Raw genomic sequence first — 18551 nt, 5'->3', positions numbered from 1 at the left:
GCAGGTCTATTAGCTACCAACTCCCTCAGTTTTTGTTTATCTGGAATGTCTTAGTTTCTCTTCACTGTTGAAGAATATTCTTGCCACATACAGAATTCTTGTTGGAAATGTGTTTTTTTCCTTTCTGCATTTTAAATATATTATCCTACTGCCTCTGGTCTCCATGGTTTCTGATGAGAAATCAGCAATTAATCATATTGAAGAGCGTTCGTATGTGATGAGTCATTTCTCTCTCACTGTTTTTAAGATTCTCTTTTTGTCTGTCTTTTGATAGTTTGATTATAATGTGTCTCAGTGAGGATCTTTTTGAGTTTATCCTACCTGGAATTTATTGAGCATTTTAGATGTGTAGATTCATATCTTTTATCAAGTTTGGGGAATTTGGGGTCATTATTTCTTTGAATATTCTTTCTGCCTCTCTCTCTCCTCTCCTTCTGGGATTCCCATTGTGCTTACATTGGTCCACTTGATGGGGTCCTGTAGGTTTCTTAGTCTCAGCTCATTTTCTTAATCCTTTTTCTTTCTGCTCCCTAGCCTGGATATCTCAATTAAGCTATCTTTGGTTTGCTGCTTCTTCTTTCTGCCCTTTCAAATCTGCTGTTGACCCCTCTAGTGAACTTTTCATATCAGTTATTGTACTTTTCAACTCCAGAATTTCTATTTGGTCCCTTTTTATAATTCCTGTCTCTTTATTGATAGTCTGTACTTGGTGAGATGTTGTTCTGGTTTCCTTCAGTTCTTTGAGCGTATTTAAAACAGTTGATTAAAGTTTTTGTCTATTAAGTCCAGTGTCTCTGCTTCCTCAGGGAAAGATTCTATTAATTTCTTTTTTTCCTATGAATGGGTCATATTTTCTTGTTTCTTTGCAAGTCTCATAGTTTTTTTTTTTTTATTGTTTTTGAAAACTGGACATTTTGATTATTGTAATGTGATAACTCCAGAAGTCAGATTCTCCCCCTCCCCAGGGTTTGTTGTTGCTGCTTATTGTGAATTGTAGTTTTGTTGAGTGACTTTTCTAAACTTTTTTTTTTTTTTTTTTTGTGAAGACTAGATTCTTTGTTGTGTGTGGTCACTGAAGTCTGTAAAACCCCTGGGAAAAAAAAGAAAAAAATCTCAGACTTTGCAGTTGGGCCGTGTGTGTGTTGGCGCATGACTTCAATGCTCAGTCAGGACATTTACAACTCTGACTTAGCCTTCACTCCCTGTCTGCATGGAGCTTGAGGTCAGTCAGAGGTGAGAGCTTAGGGTTTCTCATGCTTTTTCTGAACATTTGTCCAACCCTGGGTACGTGTACGTGGTCTTCTAGATTCCCCAGTATATGCTGAAGCTTTTTCAAAGCCCTTTTTCCCTGGTGCATCTCATTCCCCTGCCTTTCTTCCAGCTTTTGGAGGTGTACTATTGTTTGCTCCAACTGATTATTTTTTTCCCCAGGTGGCAGTGGGTAGTTCATTTGCCTTTGGATGTTTTTGACCAATCCCTCCAATAGCTACTTCTCTACCCTTGGGTCCCTAGTTAGGGAATAAAGACAAACCTTTAGCATTATTCCTTCAGGGATCCCCCAGACAGGTTAAACCATCATAAGTCGTGGATAACAAGGTCTGTTTCTGCTCCCTCTGACCCCAACAACCCACACCAGGGACACAGGCTGCCATCCTCAAGGTGGGGGGTGAGGGAGGATGGGTAGGTTAAAGACCACAAAGCTCTCCTGTGGGGTTTCAGTCATCTTCCTCTCCTTAAATGTTCAAATGGTTACTGTAAACCTTTGCATATTTTCTAGAGTTTCCAGTAAAGTTTGACGTCTGACAATTTTTGCTATGTTTTTGGTGTTTCTGTAGAGTTCTTGGCAGACTTCTCTACTCTTTGCTGATATCACTTGCTGATGACAACTGGCACAGTTATTTCCTGAAAGCTTTTCTGTTCCAACTTGCTGTGTATACTTGGATAGGTCCCTTTGCCCCTTCTGAACCCCAGTCTCCCCATATGTAAAATGGGTGGCCAGAATTGGACCAGATGGTGGTATGGTGGAGGTGACAGCAGCACTAGGGGTGGTGAGGCATGAAGGGAGTAGAGAAAGAAGGTAGTGAGGTGTGGGGACCAGGGGGCACACAGCTAAGTGGAGCCTTGGTGGCTAAGTGGGGGCAGGGAAGAGGATGGTGGAGGTGGAGCATTCCTAGCAGAGGACTCAGCATAAGCAAAGGTAGGAGGCCCTGTCCTGTGTGGCCAGGCAGCAGGAGACAAGGCTGGGGGAGCAGTGAGCCCTGGCTCTGGGAGAGAGTCTGGTGTGATGCCAGAGTGGGTCCCAGGGGCATTAGACCTGCCTCCCAGACCTGGTGTGCAGCCACATGCAGGGAAGGGACCTACTCCTAGGCTTCATCTCAGGGGTGGCCTGGGTGCAGGGTGTTGAGCAGTGGGTCTGGGTCAGGGAGGGCCAGTCTCTCAGTACTTTAGTAGGTCTCTCTCAGGGGGCCTCTCTCCATCCACCAGACTTGTTTTACCATCTCTTCCTTCTTACCTCTGCTTCTCTGTGCTTTGCTGTTCTCTTTTCTGGAACACCCTTCTCCCTCATATCTGCCTAAATAATCACAACACCACAACAACATGACTTGCTCAGTTAATAATAACTAACACTCACACAGCATTTGCTCTAACAGGCACCGATCTGAGTGAGTTACACACAACCTGTTTAACCCTCACAAGCACCTAATGACGTACTGTTATCCTGTTATCCGACAAATGAGAAAACAAAAGCACATGGGGGTTGAGGAACTTGCCCAAGGTCACACAGCATGTGAATGGCCTTGTCATCATTGAACCGGTGTTGGCTCCAGAGTCCAACCTCATAGCAGCCATGCTATCCTGTCTCTCCAGGGCTAATCTGTCCCTTATCTGGTGGTACCATCCTTATCTGTGTCTGGGTCTATCCACCCCCAGGCTGGAAGCTCTGAGGACGGTGTCCCCTAAGCTTTAGCCTGAGCCTGTGAAGGTTTTTGTTTTTTTAAAATTTTAAAAATATTTATTTATTTTTGGCTGTGTGGGTCTTAGTTGCAACACGCAGGATCTTTCGTTGCGGTGCGTGGGCTTCTCTCTAGTTGTGGTGTGCAGGCTCCAGAGCGCGTGGGCTCAGTAGTTGTGGCACACGGCTCTCTAGTTTGTGGCTCTTGGGCTCAGTAGTTGCAGCGTGCTGGCTTAGTTGCCCTGCAGCATGTGGGATCTTAGTTCCCTGACCAGGGATCGAACCCATGTCCCCTGCATTGGGAGGCGGATTCTTAACTACTGGACCACCAGGGGAGTCCCTGTGAAGGTTTTTAAAATAGACAGATGGAAGGATGCCTGGAAGCCCAACTCTAGCACCTCCCTGGGTCTGAGGGTCTGGTTCCTGTTCGCATGGACTCTCCTAGGAGGGTGGGCTGGGGTAGGTGTGCTTGTTCTGGGCTTAACTCTGGAAAGGACCCCTTCTGAGAGCAGGGTCCCTGAGAGGGCACAGGAGATGGGTGGGAATCATTGCCGACAGTCAGCTGTGTGCTGGGTGGCAGAGCGCTGGGTCCTAGAGGCTGGAAAAGGGGGGTGGGGGGTGGGTAGAAGGAAGCCCAGGTCCAGAGGGGCAGCTCTGAGCTCTGTGTGAGGCATCACTGTCTCCTCCCTTGTCATTCCCTCTACTCCCCGCTGTGGTTTGCTTCTCTAGAACAGAAAGTTGGGTCTTCCAGGATTTCAGACAACGCTGAGGACCAAAAATGAGACCTTGAAGAGAGAATAGGAGAAAAGAGGGGAGAGGATAAAGATAAGTAGGGAGAGAGAAGAAGGCAGGTGTAGGAGGAGAGTCATAGGGCCCGGGCATTCCACGCCTTCAGGATGGGACAGTGGCCACTGTGGCTTGCGGCCCAGCACGGACCCAAGCCGGCACCCAGTCCTGTGTGGCTGCCAGGACACGGGAGCCCAGCTTGGCGCCCACTGTGGGGTGAGCGCTGAGCCATTAGGGGTGACTTGCTGTCCTGGGGAACGAGGGGACACCCCTCCTTTAGGCCTCGGTGCCTCCTCTTTGACCTGGAGATCACCAGCTGGCTGGCCTCAGAGGCTGGGTGAGGACCAGAGACAGACTCTGCCAGGGCTTTCCCCATAAAGTCCCCTCCCAACCTCAAGGCTTTTATCTGCCCTCACTCCCCAGAGGCAGCCAGTGGGCCAGAAAGATCGTTGACGCACCTTCCCTTTAGTCTTAAAAACGTTGCGAAGTTTATTGTATTCCACTCCATAACATCCCCCACGTTTCTTTCCGTAGAAACATACTGCTTTTCTCAAAACTGCGGTCAAGGTGAGGTTCCAGGTGCCTCGTTTTTGCCGAGGCCCGCAGCTCGGTTCCTGGGTGCCGCTCGCTGAGGTCCTGGTGAGGCGGGCCCGGAAGCCCCGGCGATGTTGGGTGTTGGGGTCGCGCCAGGATGGGAGGGGGCTGGGGCGGCGCGGGCGCCCCCTCCTCGTTCCCGCCCGCGGGCGTCACCTAAGCCGCCGTTGCCATGGGCCCGCGGCAGATGGCCGGGTTTAGGGTTCCCCGGCGGGCGGCGCGCACGGGATTAGGTGAATTAGGGAGCTCGAGACGTGCTGCCACCGTAGCCGCCGCTAGGCCCTCCGCGCCATGGAGCCCCCTGCCCATCCCGCAGACCCCGCCGACCCCGCGGACGCCGCTGACCCCGGCGACCCCGGCGACCCTGCCGAGGCGCGCGCCAAGCAGCCGGGCAAGTGGGCGCTGGTGCGTAGCCTGAACCAGGCGTTGAAGACATACGCGGTCCTGCCGGTGAGGCCCGGGTCGGGAGGGGGAGGACGCCCCCCGCGGACCCGGTCCTGGGCCTCGGTTTCCCCGCCTGTCTGGAGCCAGGCGGGCCGCAGGGTCGCAAAGCCCCAGGGTGCACGCACACCTGAGGCCTCTGGTGCCGCGCGGTCCTAGACGCCCGGCGGGAACTTGGCCCCCCACTGCCCCTGCCTGGGCGGGGAGCTTGTGCAGCTGGAAAACGGGAGGTGGATGGGCCAGCGCCAGGAACGGGCTTCCCTGCCCTTGCCCGGGTCCAGAGCAGGGAGTGACTCCAGGTGCACGGAGGGGGCTCGGGGAGACGTTTGTGGACTGTCTGACCGGCTGGTAGAAGGAAAGCATGGCCCGCGGGTCCCCTCCTCATGTCTCGGAGTGACTATGAGGATAAGTGAGGGTGGGGGGAGTGTCCTGTGACAGACTCCTTTTCATTGCACAAACGGGGACTGAACCTCAGGCGCTGCCCCAGAGGAGGAAAGAGGCATATAAGGCTAAGGCCCTGCGGGGAGTTGATATTGCTCTGATCCTGGGCTCATGCCTAGGAGGGAAGGTGGGTGGACATCAAGGACAACTTCCCTTTGCATGGGTCTCTCATCTTCACAAGCACTGACTCCTTTCCTGTTAAGGCTGTTGAACTCTAAGGCTCAGAGAGACTGAAAGACTTACCCAGAGTCACACAGCGTTAGTGGCAGAACTGGGACCTGAACCCAGAACTCTTTACCTTGTGTTCATTGTGGATGTGGGCCAGCTTCCCTGGAGGAAGCCCCCACTAGGGTTGTGGGGTACCCTTGAGAACATTTAGGCAAATCCATCTAGGAACTCACCATTCTGGGGCTGGGAACCACTCAACTGACAGCAGAGAAGCTGGAACTTGCCCCAGGTTACACAGACACACAGAGGCAGGTGTCTACACAAATGGAACTTTTGATTCCGGGTGAGGTCCCTAGTGGGGCACCCCTCACAGTGGGGTGGTAGGAATGGGTCCAGATACAGTCATGGGCTGCCTGGAATCCGGCTGTGGGGAGGGGCTGGTGGGGTTAGACCTGAGCCCAGTGCCCCTTCCCTCTCCTCCCTCCTCCTGCCCCTCAAAAAAGTGTCATGTTCTTTCACATCTTCCTTCCTCTGCTCCTTCCTTCACCCATCCAGCGATTCCTGACCTACCCTGTTTTTGGTTCGGGCTCTGCCCTGCAGATGCTCACAGTCTCATCAGTCACTGATTTGATGAGTGACTATGGCCAAATCCCTTTCTCTCTTTCGGCCTCAGTTTCCTCATCTGTAAAATGGGGACCCTTACAACCCAGCTGCATTCTGATGCCCCAAGTACTTTCCATGGGACCATGGGAACTGCCCCCCTCAGAGGTTCTCAGGCCCCAGATTCCTCCCTGAAGCCTCTTAGCTGCCATTTTAGCCTCTTTCCTCGAGTTCAGACCAAGAGAAGAGAAAGTTAAGTCACCACCCTCCTGGTGACAGTCCTTGGCTAGGAGGGTTCTAGACAGTTCTGTTTGCTTTGCTGCCCTTAGCTGGAGCTTCCAGTTTGCCTTTTGGGTCCACGAACCATCTCCAGCCAGGGACCCTATCAGTGCTTCCTGTTCTGCTTAAAGAGCTGGGTTCAGGGCGGGGCCCAGGGGATGTAGGGAGAGAGCACTGAATTTGGAGTTTGCCAGGCTTGGGCTTCATTCCCGGCTCTACCACAAAACACCCATGTGACCTTGGGCATGTTTCTTGACCTCTTTGAGGAGATGAAGTAGAGAGAGAATCCTCTGCCTAAGCGTTGTCATAAGGTTCAATGAGACAGTTAATTACAGGGAAGCATGTAAGTCACTACCTGGCCTGTTGCAGGGGTATTGAGTTTGCATAGAGCAATGTCCTGGTGCCACTGCCCGACACCGCTGGCCTCTGGGAATCAGGTAGTCTCTCTCTTTCTCTCTCTCACACACGAACTCTGTCACATCCTCCCTCTTACCTACTCACACACATGCTCACATACACACTGTTTCACATTCTGATTCTCTGTCTCACTGAGAGAAAAACTGTTTCTCTATGTTTGGTTCTGGGGAGTCACCAATGGAAGACTCAGACCAGCCCTGCCCTCAGGGGGCTGCAGGCTAGGGGGGAGTGGACACCCATGGTAATGACCCAGAGTGGTGCTGGCTGTTAAGGGGCAAGCCCAGGGGCCCCAAAGACTGGAGGAAAGCCTGTGTTCTTTACACAGCAGCCAGGGGAAGTTTTGAAAATGTAAATCCATCATGCCATTCTCTCCTGCTTTAAAACCTTCCAGTGGCTACTTGTCCTACTTAAAAGAAAGTCCAACTTCTGTCCATGGCTCCCAGGGCCCTGTGTGCCCTGGTGCTGCCCACATCCTCCAAGCGCCCCCTCGTCTAGCTCCAACCTGGGCCTGCCCTTACTAGGCCCTCTGCTTTCCCGTCTGTTCACTGCTCTGTCCCCAGGGTCTGGAGTGAAACTGGCCCACAGCGGGCTCTCCACAGATATGTACTGAATGAATGAACTAACTCTTCAGGGATTGGGAGGAGGAGGAGGAAGGTGGGGCAGTGAGGAGGGGCCAGGGAAGAGTTGCTATTTGCTTTGGGTGTCCACTCAGTGGAAAGGTGGGGTGAGATGGGGGGCAGGTGGAACAGAACAGCCTGAGCAGGTGTGTGTCAGGTGGTCCTGGGCTGGCACTTAGAGAGGGCGAGGAGTGTGGCAGGAAGCACAGCTTGGACTTGGGACTAAAGCAGTCGTGAGGATTAAATGGGACAGTCTATGGGAAGCAGTCATGCAGCCTGGGCACACAGTAGATGCTCAGCAAACGCATGAGTTCTCCTCCCATCCCAGAGGCTCTCCAATTTTTCTTACTTTTTCTGGGAGAAAGCTTGGGTTTGAAGCTAGCCTGTTTCTAACATGTGCTAACCTCGCATGAAGTGAAGGCCCATAATGGCAGCTGTGGCTGAAAAGTAGTTGGTTCTGATGGGAACAGGAGGAGGCTGAAACAGTGAAGAGTTGGCCTTGGGACTCACCAAGCCCACGCCTCATTGAGGCATGTGGAAACCGAAGCTCAAAGAGGTCAGCGATTTACTGGAGGCCAAGCGGGTCCTGGATCCCAGTCTCATAGCCCAGAGCTGTTTCCCCTGGGCCATCCCCATGGGCTTATTTCATTGTGAATCAGTTTTAGCAGCTGTTATGCTTCTAACTGCCGCTTGATAGGAAGTTATATTTTTATTAGGACGTCTAGGTTCTCTTACCCTTCTGGGGAACTTGGGAACCACCCCAAAAGAATACTCTTATTAAGATTAGAATAAAATTCAAACTTTTACCTCTAGGCCAACGAGAGTCTATGAGTCCTGAATCTTGCCCACCTCTCTCTCTCATCAGGTCCTGCAACAACCACCTCTTTGCGGTTCCTTCCTGCCTCAGGGCCTTTGCACTTATCATTTCCGCTGCCCAAATTTCTACCCTTGCTCTTTCCTAGCCTGACTGCTTTTCGCCCTTCAGGTCTCAGCTCAGAGGTTTCCTTCATAGAGTGGCTTCCCGGGCGAATGAGTCTCCGGCTGGCCGGCTCTGTCTTTCTCCGGCATTGGTGTGCTCACTTCCATCCCAGCACTACCGCCATCCCAAGTGACCGTGTACTTGCTCAGTTGATTGTTTTCTGTCTGCTCCCAACTAAAATGTGGACTCCATGCTCACTGCTCGATCCCCAGCATTTAGATCCATCAGTGCCGTGTACCCAGTAGGTGCTCAGTACATGCATGTTGAATGCATCAGTGCTGAAAGTGGTTGTTCTAAGTCCATTTTCTAACTCTGGGTTGTGGATTTGGCTCCTGTGAACCCTTACTGAGCATGTAGTGGGAGCCAGGCCCTGTGCTGAACGCTGCAGGGGACACAAATATAATGCTCCCCCGGCCCCAGATCGGGATGTCCCCACAAGCCAGGAGACAGTGTGGCTGAGAGCGATGTCCACATATATCATGGGGCCCGGAACAGAGCAGCGTCACTGCAGGGAAGTCATAACTATGACTGTGGGCGTTGACCAAGGAGGTGACAGAGGCTGTTTGAATGTCCTGGGGGTGCGCTTCCTTTAGGACAGAGGGGAAATGTTTCTGCCTAAACCTCAGTGAGTCTGCTGTACATGTGTGGGATGTAGAGTCTTGGGGAGAGGTCAGGGCTTTGGACAGGCCCGGGCTTGAAGCTGCCCAGCTGTGCGGTCTTGGCTCTTCCCCTCTCTGAGCCTCTGCTTACTCATTATAAATTGGGGACAGTAACAGCTGCCCCAGAGGAGGGATTGATGACACTGCATAGTGCCCAGCCCAGGGCCTGGCACCATGGCTTCCACAGTGCCAGTTCCCTTTTCTTCCCTCTTCTGTGGTTGGCACAAGAGCCTCTGGTGGTGGAGGGGTGGGCACAGGACTGCTTGGAAGGAGTACCCGATCCCCCTCCCTGCTCACCTGGCCTGGGACTCTCTCACCCGCAGGGGGACTATGCCTGGATGGACCTGAGATCCGGGCAGGAGTTTGATGTGCCCATCGGGGCGGTAGTGAAGCTCTGCGACTCTGGGCAGATCCAGGTGGTGGACGATGAAGGCAATGTGAGTAGCCCGCTGCCACCCCGCCCCCAGGCCTTGGGGGGGACACAGGCTGACAGGTGACCTGAGGCAGAGGCCCGGCAGTGACCTGCCTCAGGGGGATGGAGGCAGTGCCTGTGGCCCACTTCTGCCTCTCAGAACCCCCTTCCCCCATGGAGCTTTCCCCATCACCCCCGTGGGAGGGAACCTCCCCTTCTGCCCCAGGCTACCTGTTCTATTTCCACCAGCACTTCAGTCCATTCTGCGTGGTATTAGAAATGTGTGTCTGTGTGGGCATGCCGGTGTGTACAGTGGGGCAGGGGGTGGCACCGGGCTGGGAACTCCTCAGGTACAGGGGTGCTTTCGGGTCAGACAGACTGGATTCAAATCCCATCCTGCCCACTTGCTAGCTATGCAACCTTGGCCAAATCTCTTTCCCTTCTGAACCTCAGTTTCTCCTTCTGAACCCTCACGGGGTTATTGATTCGTATGTGAGATCACGCGTGAATGCCTCAGAAGAGGGTGAGGTAGTCTGAAAATGCCCGCTCTCGTTCTGTGGGGTTATGGCATCACACGAATTCATTGTCCGCCCTGACGCTGCCCTGGAAGTAGTCTAACAGTTGAACCCTTTATCTCTTGTGGCCCTGAAGGAAAGGGACACAGGAAGTGTAAGTTTGATAGACAGTGAGAGTGGGGCCTTGGGGAGGGAAGAAAAGGTCTTAAGTCAGGGTCCTGCTTTAGGTCCTCACAGTGTCTGTGAAAGGCAGGGAGGACAGCAACTGTTACCCCAAGGGGAAACTGGAGTCCAGAGAGGGACCCTCAGGACGAGTCACACAGCTAGTGAGGGATGGTGCTGGGGTCAGGATCCGGGGCCTCTGGGCTCTGTGTGGGTGTTTCCTCTCCCAGCATCTCAGTGGCAACTTTGGAGCTCAGGTTCTGTTAACCACACTTTTGTCCCCTGAGCTTTAGAAATGGAGTGCCTGCAACGTCATTCCAGAGGCTCCAGTTCCAGGGCCTTCTAGGAAGCCCCTGTGAGGTTGCAGCCTCAGAATGGGGGCACAGATTTGGCTGGCAGCACACACAGGCCCACGAACTAGCCTGGACCCCCCGGGTGGGGCCGAGGGACTCTGCCTGCAGGCTTGAGTTTCATCTGGGTCATGTTGCACGTCAGATGGTGTCCCGTAACTGTGTCACCGGATCCCAGAGGTCCCCTCCCACTTGCCCCCTGAGAACGGGGGCTGCAGAGGTGGGAGGGATGTGGCTGGCTGGCTGGGAGCAGGTTAGGGGGCTGGGTTTGCTTCAGTGGCATTGGGCCCATAGCGGCTTCTGGCCTCCCCTTTCACCAGCCTTTCCTACTCCCACTCCCTCCCCCCACCCCACCTCCAGGCCATCATCTTTGACCCCTCTGTCTGCCCACAGGCTCCCTCAGCTTGAGGGCAGGGACCAGGTGAATCACATCTGGTTCCCCAGAGGACAGCAAAAGGTCTCCCAGAGAAGGTCCTCTGTAAAGACTTGCTGAATGAATGAAAGGTCATGGCTCCAGTCCTCACTGGAGTCCTAATGCTCTGCTCTTGTCCAAGCTGTTCTCACTGCCAGATGTACCCCTCCTTCCCTTCTTCTACAGAGCATGTGGTCCCTGCCTCTCTGAGCTCAGTGCCAGGCCAGCTCTTTCCCAAATGTGCCCCCAGGCCCTAGAATCGGCCATGTTCCCTCTCTGTCTCTCACTGGTATGCCTTCAGGGCCAGGCCTCAGTTTCTGCCCTGGTTACACTTTGGTCTGTGCTGTAGGTGTCTGTGGACATTGACCTGAGCGCTGCTGACCTCAGCTGGGTGACCTTCCATGCAGGAAAGGGGTGGGGAAAGGCTCAGCTCTGCCATTTAACTGAGCACGCCACTTTACCTCTCCAATGTGACTCCTCACTGTAAAACGGGACTGGTAATTCCATGATGCGATGTTAAGAGGAACAAATGAGAGCATACATCTCTTTTGCAACAAAAACTAGAAAACATTAAAGTGATAATACCCAGCACTGGTTGAGCAATTACCAGGCACCAGTGCTTTTTAGACCTGGCAGGAGTGAAACAAAGGTTGGCCATTATTGTATCAATTAACCCTCCCAACATCTCCAAGAAAAAGGGATTGTTAGTCTCATTCCCATTTCATAGATGAGGCTGTAGAGGTTCAGGAAAGCAAAGTGATGTGCACAGGGCTACAGGTCTCACACTGGCTGAGCCACCTCTTAACTCTGTGCCGAAGTGTCTTGGGGAGGAATTATGGGACCAGAGGTTGGGGTCAAGCGGGGAAGGCAGACAGCCTGCCCAGCGTCCTTTCCCCTCTGGCCCACTCCAGGGCTTAGGACCGAGTCGGGGAAAGGGAATTTTCCAATTGGATCAGCTTTTATCAAGAAATAGGGTGGGAGAGAGGAATGTTCCACACGGGATTGGAAAGTCCAGGCAGGTTCTTTGATCTCACCACCCAACGCATTCATGTCAGGGCTGTCTGAGGGCCTGACCTGGAATGTAATGCCCCGGCCCAGGAGGTGCCATGAAATGCCAGGGAAACTGGAGTCATGAGCAATCGCTGGCCTGCCCCTCATCTCTCTGAGGGCCGTGGTCCTCTGATCCTATTTTCTCATGTGATGTGAGGGGGCTGGAATAGGGGACTTCTGGGGTCTCTCCATGACTAGGACTCTGCTTGTAATTCAGACTTGGTTCCTAGCAGTCACCAGCCGGCCATCTGTCTCATCAGGGATTCCCTGCCACGTCATTTGTGCCTGGCCCCTGTATGAGGCACTGTGAACCAGGGATAGAGCAGACATGGAACCAGCCTTGGGGAAAATTGAAGGGTCAGGGCCAGAACTGCACTCCAACAGTGGCAGTGACCATTGCCTTGAAATGGGAGACCTAGGGTATGTGGGAGCCCAGAGGAGCCACCGACCCCAGCCTGGGGAACCAGTCAGCTTTCTGCCTGGTCCTGAGGCTCCCAGGGTTCTGGCATTTGGGAACAAGGAGGGGGCCCCAGGGGGCTTTGGAGGCTTGACTCAGGTTGTAGCCACACTGCAGAGCACAGGAGAGATTCTCACTTCTCTGAGAAGCTGCGACTGTGAGTATAGGGTGCTGGAGACCACCTGGGGGGAGGTCAGAGGAAACCACGGCTTTGCAAACTTGTTGAAAGAACCAAGGCTATTGCCCAGATGTGCTACCATCTGCCACCCGTGGCAGCAGGAAATATCACACTATCTGAATAATTTTTGTGCATTTGTTTGTCGGAGTTTGGATTTGAAGCCAAGTCTGTCTAACTCCAGTGATTACACTTTCCACTCCATCCTGTAAGGTGACTGGAGAGACTAATCCCCTTTATGACAACCATAAGGTAGGACCAAAATCCCTGCCATGCCCACCTCTTAGGTCTGCAGAGAGAATCCCCTAAGAGGAGGAAGAGTGGTCCATGAAGGGTAGGGGTGGGTGCTAACATCCTCATAGATGGTAGAACTGATAGTGTTTGGCCACAGGAGAGGCCCTTATGGGGTCGCAGATACCCGGGGTTCCCGTCCCTCCCGGGACTCTTCCCTAGCAAAGTGCAGCCAGGAGAACGCAACTAGCTTACGTTAGCCACTGTGCCTCCCCGCAGGAACACTGGATCTCCCCGCAGAACGCCAGGCACATCAAGCCCATGCACCCCACATCAGTCCACGGCGTGGAGGACATGATCCGCTTGGGGGACCTGAATGAAGCTGGCATCCTGCGCAACCTGCTCATTAGATACCGAGAGCATCTCATCTACGTGAGTGCCGCCCCGCCTGCCAGCAGCCCCGCCCACTTTCAGTCCCTCTGACTTGCAGCCAGCCCTGCCCAGCCTCTGCAGCTGGCCACTGGGGACCAGGGACTCAGCCCACGCCCACGGCCGCTTGGGTCTGTGGCTCATCCTCTCTTCTGGGCTGTGGCTTGTGTGGTCTGTGATTGGAGAACGGGGAGGTTTCTTCCAAAGGTTCATGTGCCTCCGTAGGGCTGAAACCGCTGGGAAGCCGGACCAGGAAGGGGACGGTGACAGGCTCAGTGCTTTGCCCAGAGATGGAGGAGCTGCTGCTCTCCCTGGGTTTGCTGTGGGGTCAGGACCTGCCACGGGTCCTCAAGGTCAAGTGACGATGGGTTGGAAGTCTGTGTCCTCTTGAAGGGGATGGAGGATGGACATGCTCCTTGATCCCCCAAACCCTTGAAATTGGAACCAGTCATACACACACCCCACACTTCCCCACCTTGAAACTCAAGAGGACAAATAAAGAGCATCTCACTCAGCCAGGAGTGAGCTGATCCCAAGAGGTGAGCTCAGAGACCATCAGAACAAGAAGGGCCCATCAAGATCATTTAGTCTAGAGATTCTCACACTTTCTGGCCTCAGGAACGCTTTATGTTCTTAAAAATTATTGAAGGGCCTTCCCTGGTGGCACAGTGGTTGAGAATCTGCCTGCCAATGCAGGGACACGGGTTCGAGCCCTGGTCTGGGAAGATCCCACATGCCGCGGAGCGACTGGGCCCGAGAGCCACAATTACTGAGCCTGCGCGTCTGGAGCCTGTGCTCCGCAACAAGAGAGGCCGCGATAGTGAGAGGCCCGCGCACCGCGATGAAGAGTGGCCCCCGCTTGCCGCAACTGGAGAAAGCCCTCACACAGAAACGAAGACCCAACACAGCCAAAAATAAATATATAAATTAAAAAAAAAAAAGAAAAAAAATCATTAAAAAAAAAAAATTATTGAAGACCTCAAAGAGATTTGGTTATGTGGGTTATATCTATTGATATTTAACATATTAGAAATTATAACTGAGACATTTAAAAATAACCACAAAAAAATCCATTACAGGATAATGTATTTTTATGAAAAATAAATATATTTGCCAACATAAAACAATTAGTAAGAAGAGGGGCATTGTTTTACATTTTTTTCAAATATTTTTAGTATCTGACTTAATAGAAGACAACCCGATTCTCGTATCTGCTTCACATCCAGACTGATGTAATATTGTTTTGGCTGAAGTGTATGAAGAAAATCTGGCCTCACAGATATAGAGGTGGAAAAGACAAGACCTTATGGACTTCCTGAAAGGGTCTCTGGGACCCTCAGGCATCTTTGGACCACACTCTGAGAACTGCTGACCTAGTCCCATTTTACAGACAGGGAAACTGAGGCTGTATAAGGCTTAGCCAGGCCCAGAGCTGTGTGCCCAAGCAGCTCAGGGGCGAAGGAAGCTGTGGGTGTACAACAAGGAGAGAGCAGGAGGGAGCCCCCTGAGCCAGGTCCCCAGGCTGGGCACGCTCAGGGGAGGTGTGGGGTGATAAGTGCCTGAGAGAGGTGCGGAGCTGGTTCCGCAGGGTCTGTAGGAGTGAGGTCTCACTCCCAGGTCACTTCCTGACTGCTGGTGGAGGTGGCGTTCAGGAAGGGGCACTGCATGAACAGAAGGCCTGAGGCAGGACCGTGCCAAGTAAGTGATTCGTCAGGACTGTGAAGGGGAGCCAGGGAGACAGAGCTGGGAGAGTCTGAGGGAGCCTGAGGAAGCACAACAAGGAACTCTCGGGCCCTCAGAAGTCCTGGAATTGTGGTGCCTCGGCTGCTCTGGAGGCCCTCTGCCAGCCTCCCCACTCTGGGTCCTTCTGCAGCTTTAAGCTCCCAAGAAGAGGCTGTGCTTGGGCCCTTGATGTATGTTGATTGCATAGGCACAGCAAGCAGCTTTCTCAGGGAGCCCCTTAGTACCGACAAATCCCCTCTCCCTCCTTTCCTCATCCAGGGGGCAGGGCACAATGGCACCTCCAGATGTGAGAAGTGTCACCTAGACAATGGGGGGGGGGCAGCTAGGACTTGAGCCCAGGCCAGAGATATCCCATGGGACCCTCTGGTGTCTGCACCCCAGTTCTTGGCGGTTCCCTCCTCCCTCCTCTCTCTGGACAGCAGGTGGACACAGGAGGGTCCGGAGGCTCTCCATGGCCGTCCACCCAGGCCTGGGTGGAGTCTGACACTTGGGTCTGGAGGTGAGTGGAAGCCTGCCTACCTGCCTGCCCAGGGAGGCCACTGCAGAGCTGATGTCCTGACACAATCTCCTTTTGGGGGTGGGCTTCACGGGGGGGGAGCTGAGTGAGGTGGGAGTTGTTTCCACCAGGGACCCCGCGGACAATGTCTAAGAATAATTCAGAGGCATGTAGTTGGTTATTTTGCGCGCAGTTTAGTGATTTTGCCGGCAAACTGGTTCTTAGTAAGTGAGGGGGAGTCGGTTGGTAGACTGAATCAAAGAACAAAGGCAAAAACAGGATTCAAAAGGGAGAGGGGAGGAAAAAACTTCAGACAGTCCGAGATCAGTGAATCTTGTTTGTGAAGTTTTGAGGGTAGACTGATTAGCTGGCAGCCGGCAGAGAAATCGGCCTGAACATTAGGCCTTACCTAGGTTGACTGTGGGATCAAAGAAAAGAATTCTAGAGGTTTGTGGATTCTCCAGAGAACCCTGAGATCTGCACCATTTGCCTCATTAGAAGTTTCACTAGTAGCCTTTCTGACTGATTTTTGGGTGAGGGAGAGGAGGCGCGGGTGAGGGTGGGGAGGGCATGGGGGTGGTGCCCACACGGGGTGTCTGAGCTGTCTTTCTCCTTCAGAGACTCATGGCTGGAAATCAAGTCATGGCACCTGGAAGGTGCCCAGCTTGGATAGTCTGTGGGCCTAAGATGCTGGGTGTCTGTTGGTCTGGGGAGCTGTGCTCCAGAATTGTAGGGCTCAAGAAGGTTTCCTTGACTTGCTGACTCTATGATTCTGTGACTGGGTGGATGAAGTGGGATTAGAGCAGGGCTTTGAAGAAGCAGCCAGGCCATTGTCCCACCCAGAAACCATACCTGTCCCTAACCATGGCAACCCCTGGTCACTTCATGGCTTGGGTTACCCTGGGCACACCCCCATGCACCCAGGATTTCCTCAGATTACCACGGCCACTCACAGCCTTGGGCCCGGAGGACGCTCTGTCCCTGACTGTCTGCCCAGGGCTTGCCTGCTCCAGCTGGCCTGCCCCCAGGAACGTGAGGGACAGCACCCCAGGGCCGTTAAGTCAGCCCAAGACATCTTACATGGGGCAGAGCCCTCAGAGGACACCTAGCAACCTCTCACTGGGTGGTCCCAGAGGCCAGGGGTCGTCCCTGGGTCTTGCGGGCAATAGGTGGCAGGGCTGATGCTGAACACGGGCTGGAGCCCTGGTCTGGGAGCTGGGGGGCCTGGATCCAGGTCTTGACAGGTTGCCTTTAGGGAGTCCCTACCCATTTCTGGTCTCAGCCGTCCCTTTGGCACAATGGGGTGGGTGCCTCTGTGACACTGGGAAGGTGTATGTGTCTAAGATGTATGTCTTGGTCTCCATGGCCTGCTAAGGGAGAGGCCCCAGGGCTAGCAGGCCCGGAGGCTTCCTGGAGGAGGTGGATTCCTACCATATCTCCTGGGGTGTGTCTCTGGCCCAAGAGAGGCTCCTTGATCTCCACCTGCGGACTTGGGGGCCCCTAGGGACCTGTGTACTATGTCCTTGGCTTGGGAATAATCCTTATCTCTTCCCTACTCCAGCCCATGGGCCCACAGGGCAGGCTTTATTATGGAGACTTGAGAAGAGGCCTGTGCTGGGTAGTTGGACATTAACTCTCTGCTGACAATGAACCCTTGGATAGACAGAGCCAGAGGGCCTCAGGGAGCAGTGCCTAGAACCTCGGGACGGATGGGTGCTGAGGCCCAGAGAAAGGCAGGACGGGCCTGAGTCTCATTGTCAGCAGTGGCCAAGCCCCTCACTTCTTTTACCTCCCCCACTGCCAGCTCCGCAATCTCACAGGTGAATTCCTGGGATTTGGGGGAGCCCAGGTGTGGAGGCGAGAGCTGGGGTTCTGGTGCCAGGGTCCCTCCTTCATCCCACTCCCTGCTTATCTGCTGTGTGACCTTGGCAAGTCCCGCCCCTTCTCGGAGGCTCAGTTCTCCCATCTGAGAAGGGGCGTCATGACTACACCTCACAGTGGCCTTCTGACAGTACAGGGAGAGATGGCCTGGAAGCTGCAAAGTCCTGCGCCCGACAGGGATCTTCCTGGCAGGTGGTGTGTCCTTGTCCTTCTGCTGGGCCGGGTCCTCTCGCTGAAGGAAAAGGCTTCGTTTTTATTATTAAGTTTGAAATGGGTATATGTGCTACAGATTGGAAAATATTCCTTCTGCCACAGAGATAACCACTGCTACTAACTTCTTATCTATCCTCTCAGAGAAAGACTATATATATATATGATATATATGATATAAAATTTTATATATATATATATATAATTAAAAATTTTTTCTACACAAATGATAGCATTCCTCCCCACACTTGTGTGCTTTTTCCACTAGCCCCAGCCCCGGGCCATCCTTCCTGTCAGCGTAGGCAGGCCTGCCGCAGTGTTGCTGACAGGCCTGTCCCCTCAGCCCCTTTTCTTGCTGTTTCCTGTGGACAGCAGTGAATTTCTTCTCCATCCATTAATTTAGTGACTCATTCGTTCACTTGCCAAACATTTGCTGAGCGTGTCCTATGCACTGTGCACAGTACTGGGCCCCAGGTAGAGAGAGGAGTGAGGCTGGGGGGCAGAGGCCTTGAACCAGAATTATGGAGGAGTGGGGGGCCAAGTGAAGGGGACCATGGAGGCTGTGATGAGGGTGTCTGGCTTCCTGTGGGGGGAGCGCTCATCTCCATTTGGACCTGAAGGATGAGCAGGCAGTAGTTGGGTGAGGGGGCAGGGGATGGAGCGTGGTGCTTTTAACAGAAGGTTTAATATGGAGGGAGCCTCTGGCTGTGGGATGCAGCTAACGAGGGCCAGGGCTCCGAGGTCTTGTGGGCAGGGAAAGGATATTGACTTTGTCCTGAGGCCATGGGGAATCTCCTGAGGGTTTTCAGGAGGGGGATGACACAGTCAGATTTTCAAAGAGCTGACTCTGGTTCCCAGTGGAGGACAGATTGTAGGGGGCAGTGTGGAAGCTGGGAGCCCAGAGGGGAGGCGCCTGGCCAGGGAGGTGGCCGTGCCCAAGGAGAGAAGTGCATCGTTATGAAGGAGAGGGAGGCCTCCCGGCGTCCCGCCCTGGTGAAGGTCCGCGGTGAAGGTTGGCAGTGACGGACTGACGGCGTTGAAGGTCGGCAGTGAAGGTCGGCCGTGAAGGATGGCGGTGGTGCTGTTGGCCGAGC

General features: G+C 53.5%; 1 protein-coding gene across 3 annotated transcripts in view; it reads left to right on the top strand.

The window, feature by feature from the left end:
- The window catches only part of MYO7A (myosin VIIA), a 105118-nt gene that overhangs the window by 4848 nt on the left and 81719 nt on the right, over positions 1 to 18551 (top strand). For all 3 annotated transcript variants that reach the window (XM_036861948.1, XM_036861946.1, XM_036861947.1), the window contains exons 2-3: positions 9258 to 9371; positions 12978 to 13130. In XM_036861948.1, coding sequence (XP_036717843.1) covers positions 9258 to 9371; positions 12978 to 13130 — 267 coding nt within the window. The remainder of the gene's footprint in view (positions 1 to 9257; positions 9372 to 12977; positions 13131 to 18551) is intronic.

Source organism: Balaenoptera musculus, chromosome 8 (genome assembly GCF_009873245.2).
Source record: "Balaenoptera musculus isolate JJ_BM4_2016_0621 chromosome 8, mBalMus1.pri.v3, whole genome shotgun sequence".
NCBI lineage: Eukaryota > Metazoa > Chordata > Mammalia > Artiodactyla > Balaenopteridae > Balaenoptera > Balaenoptera musculus.
This window is presented reverse-complemented; position numbering and strand designations above follow the sequence as displayed.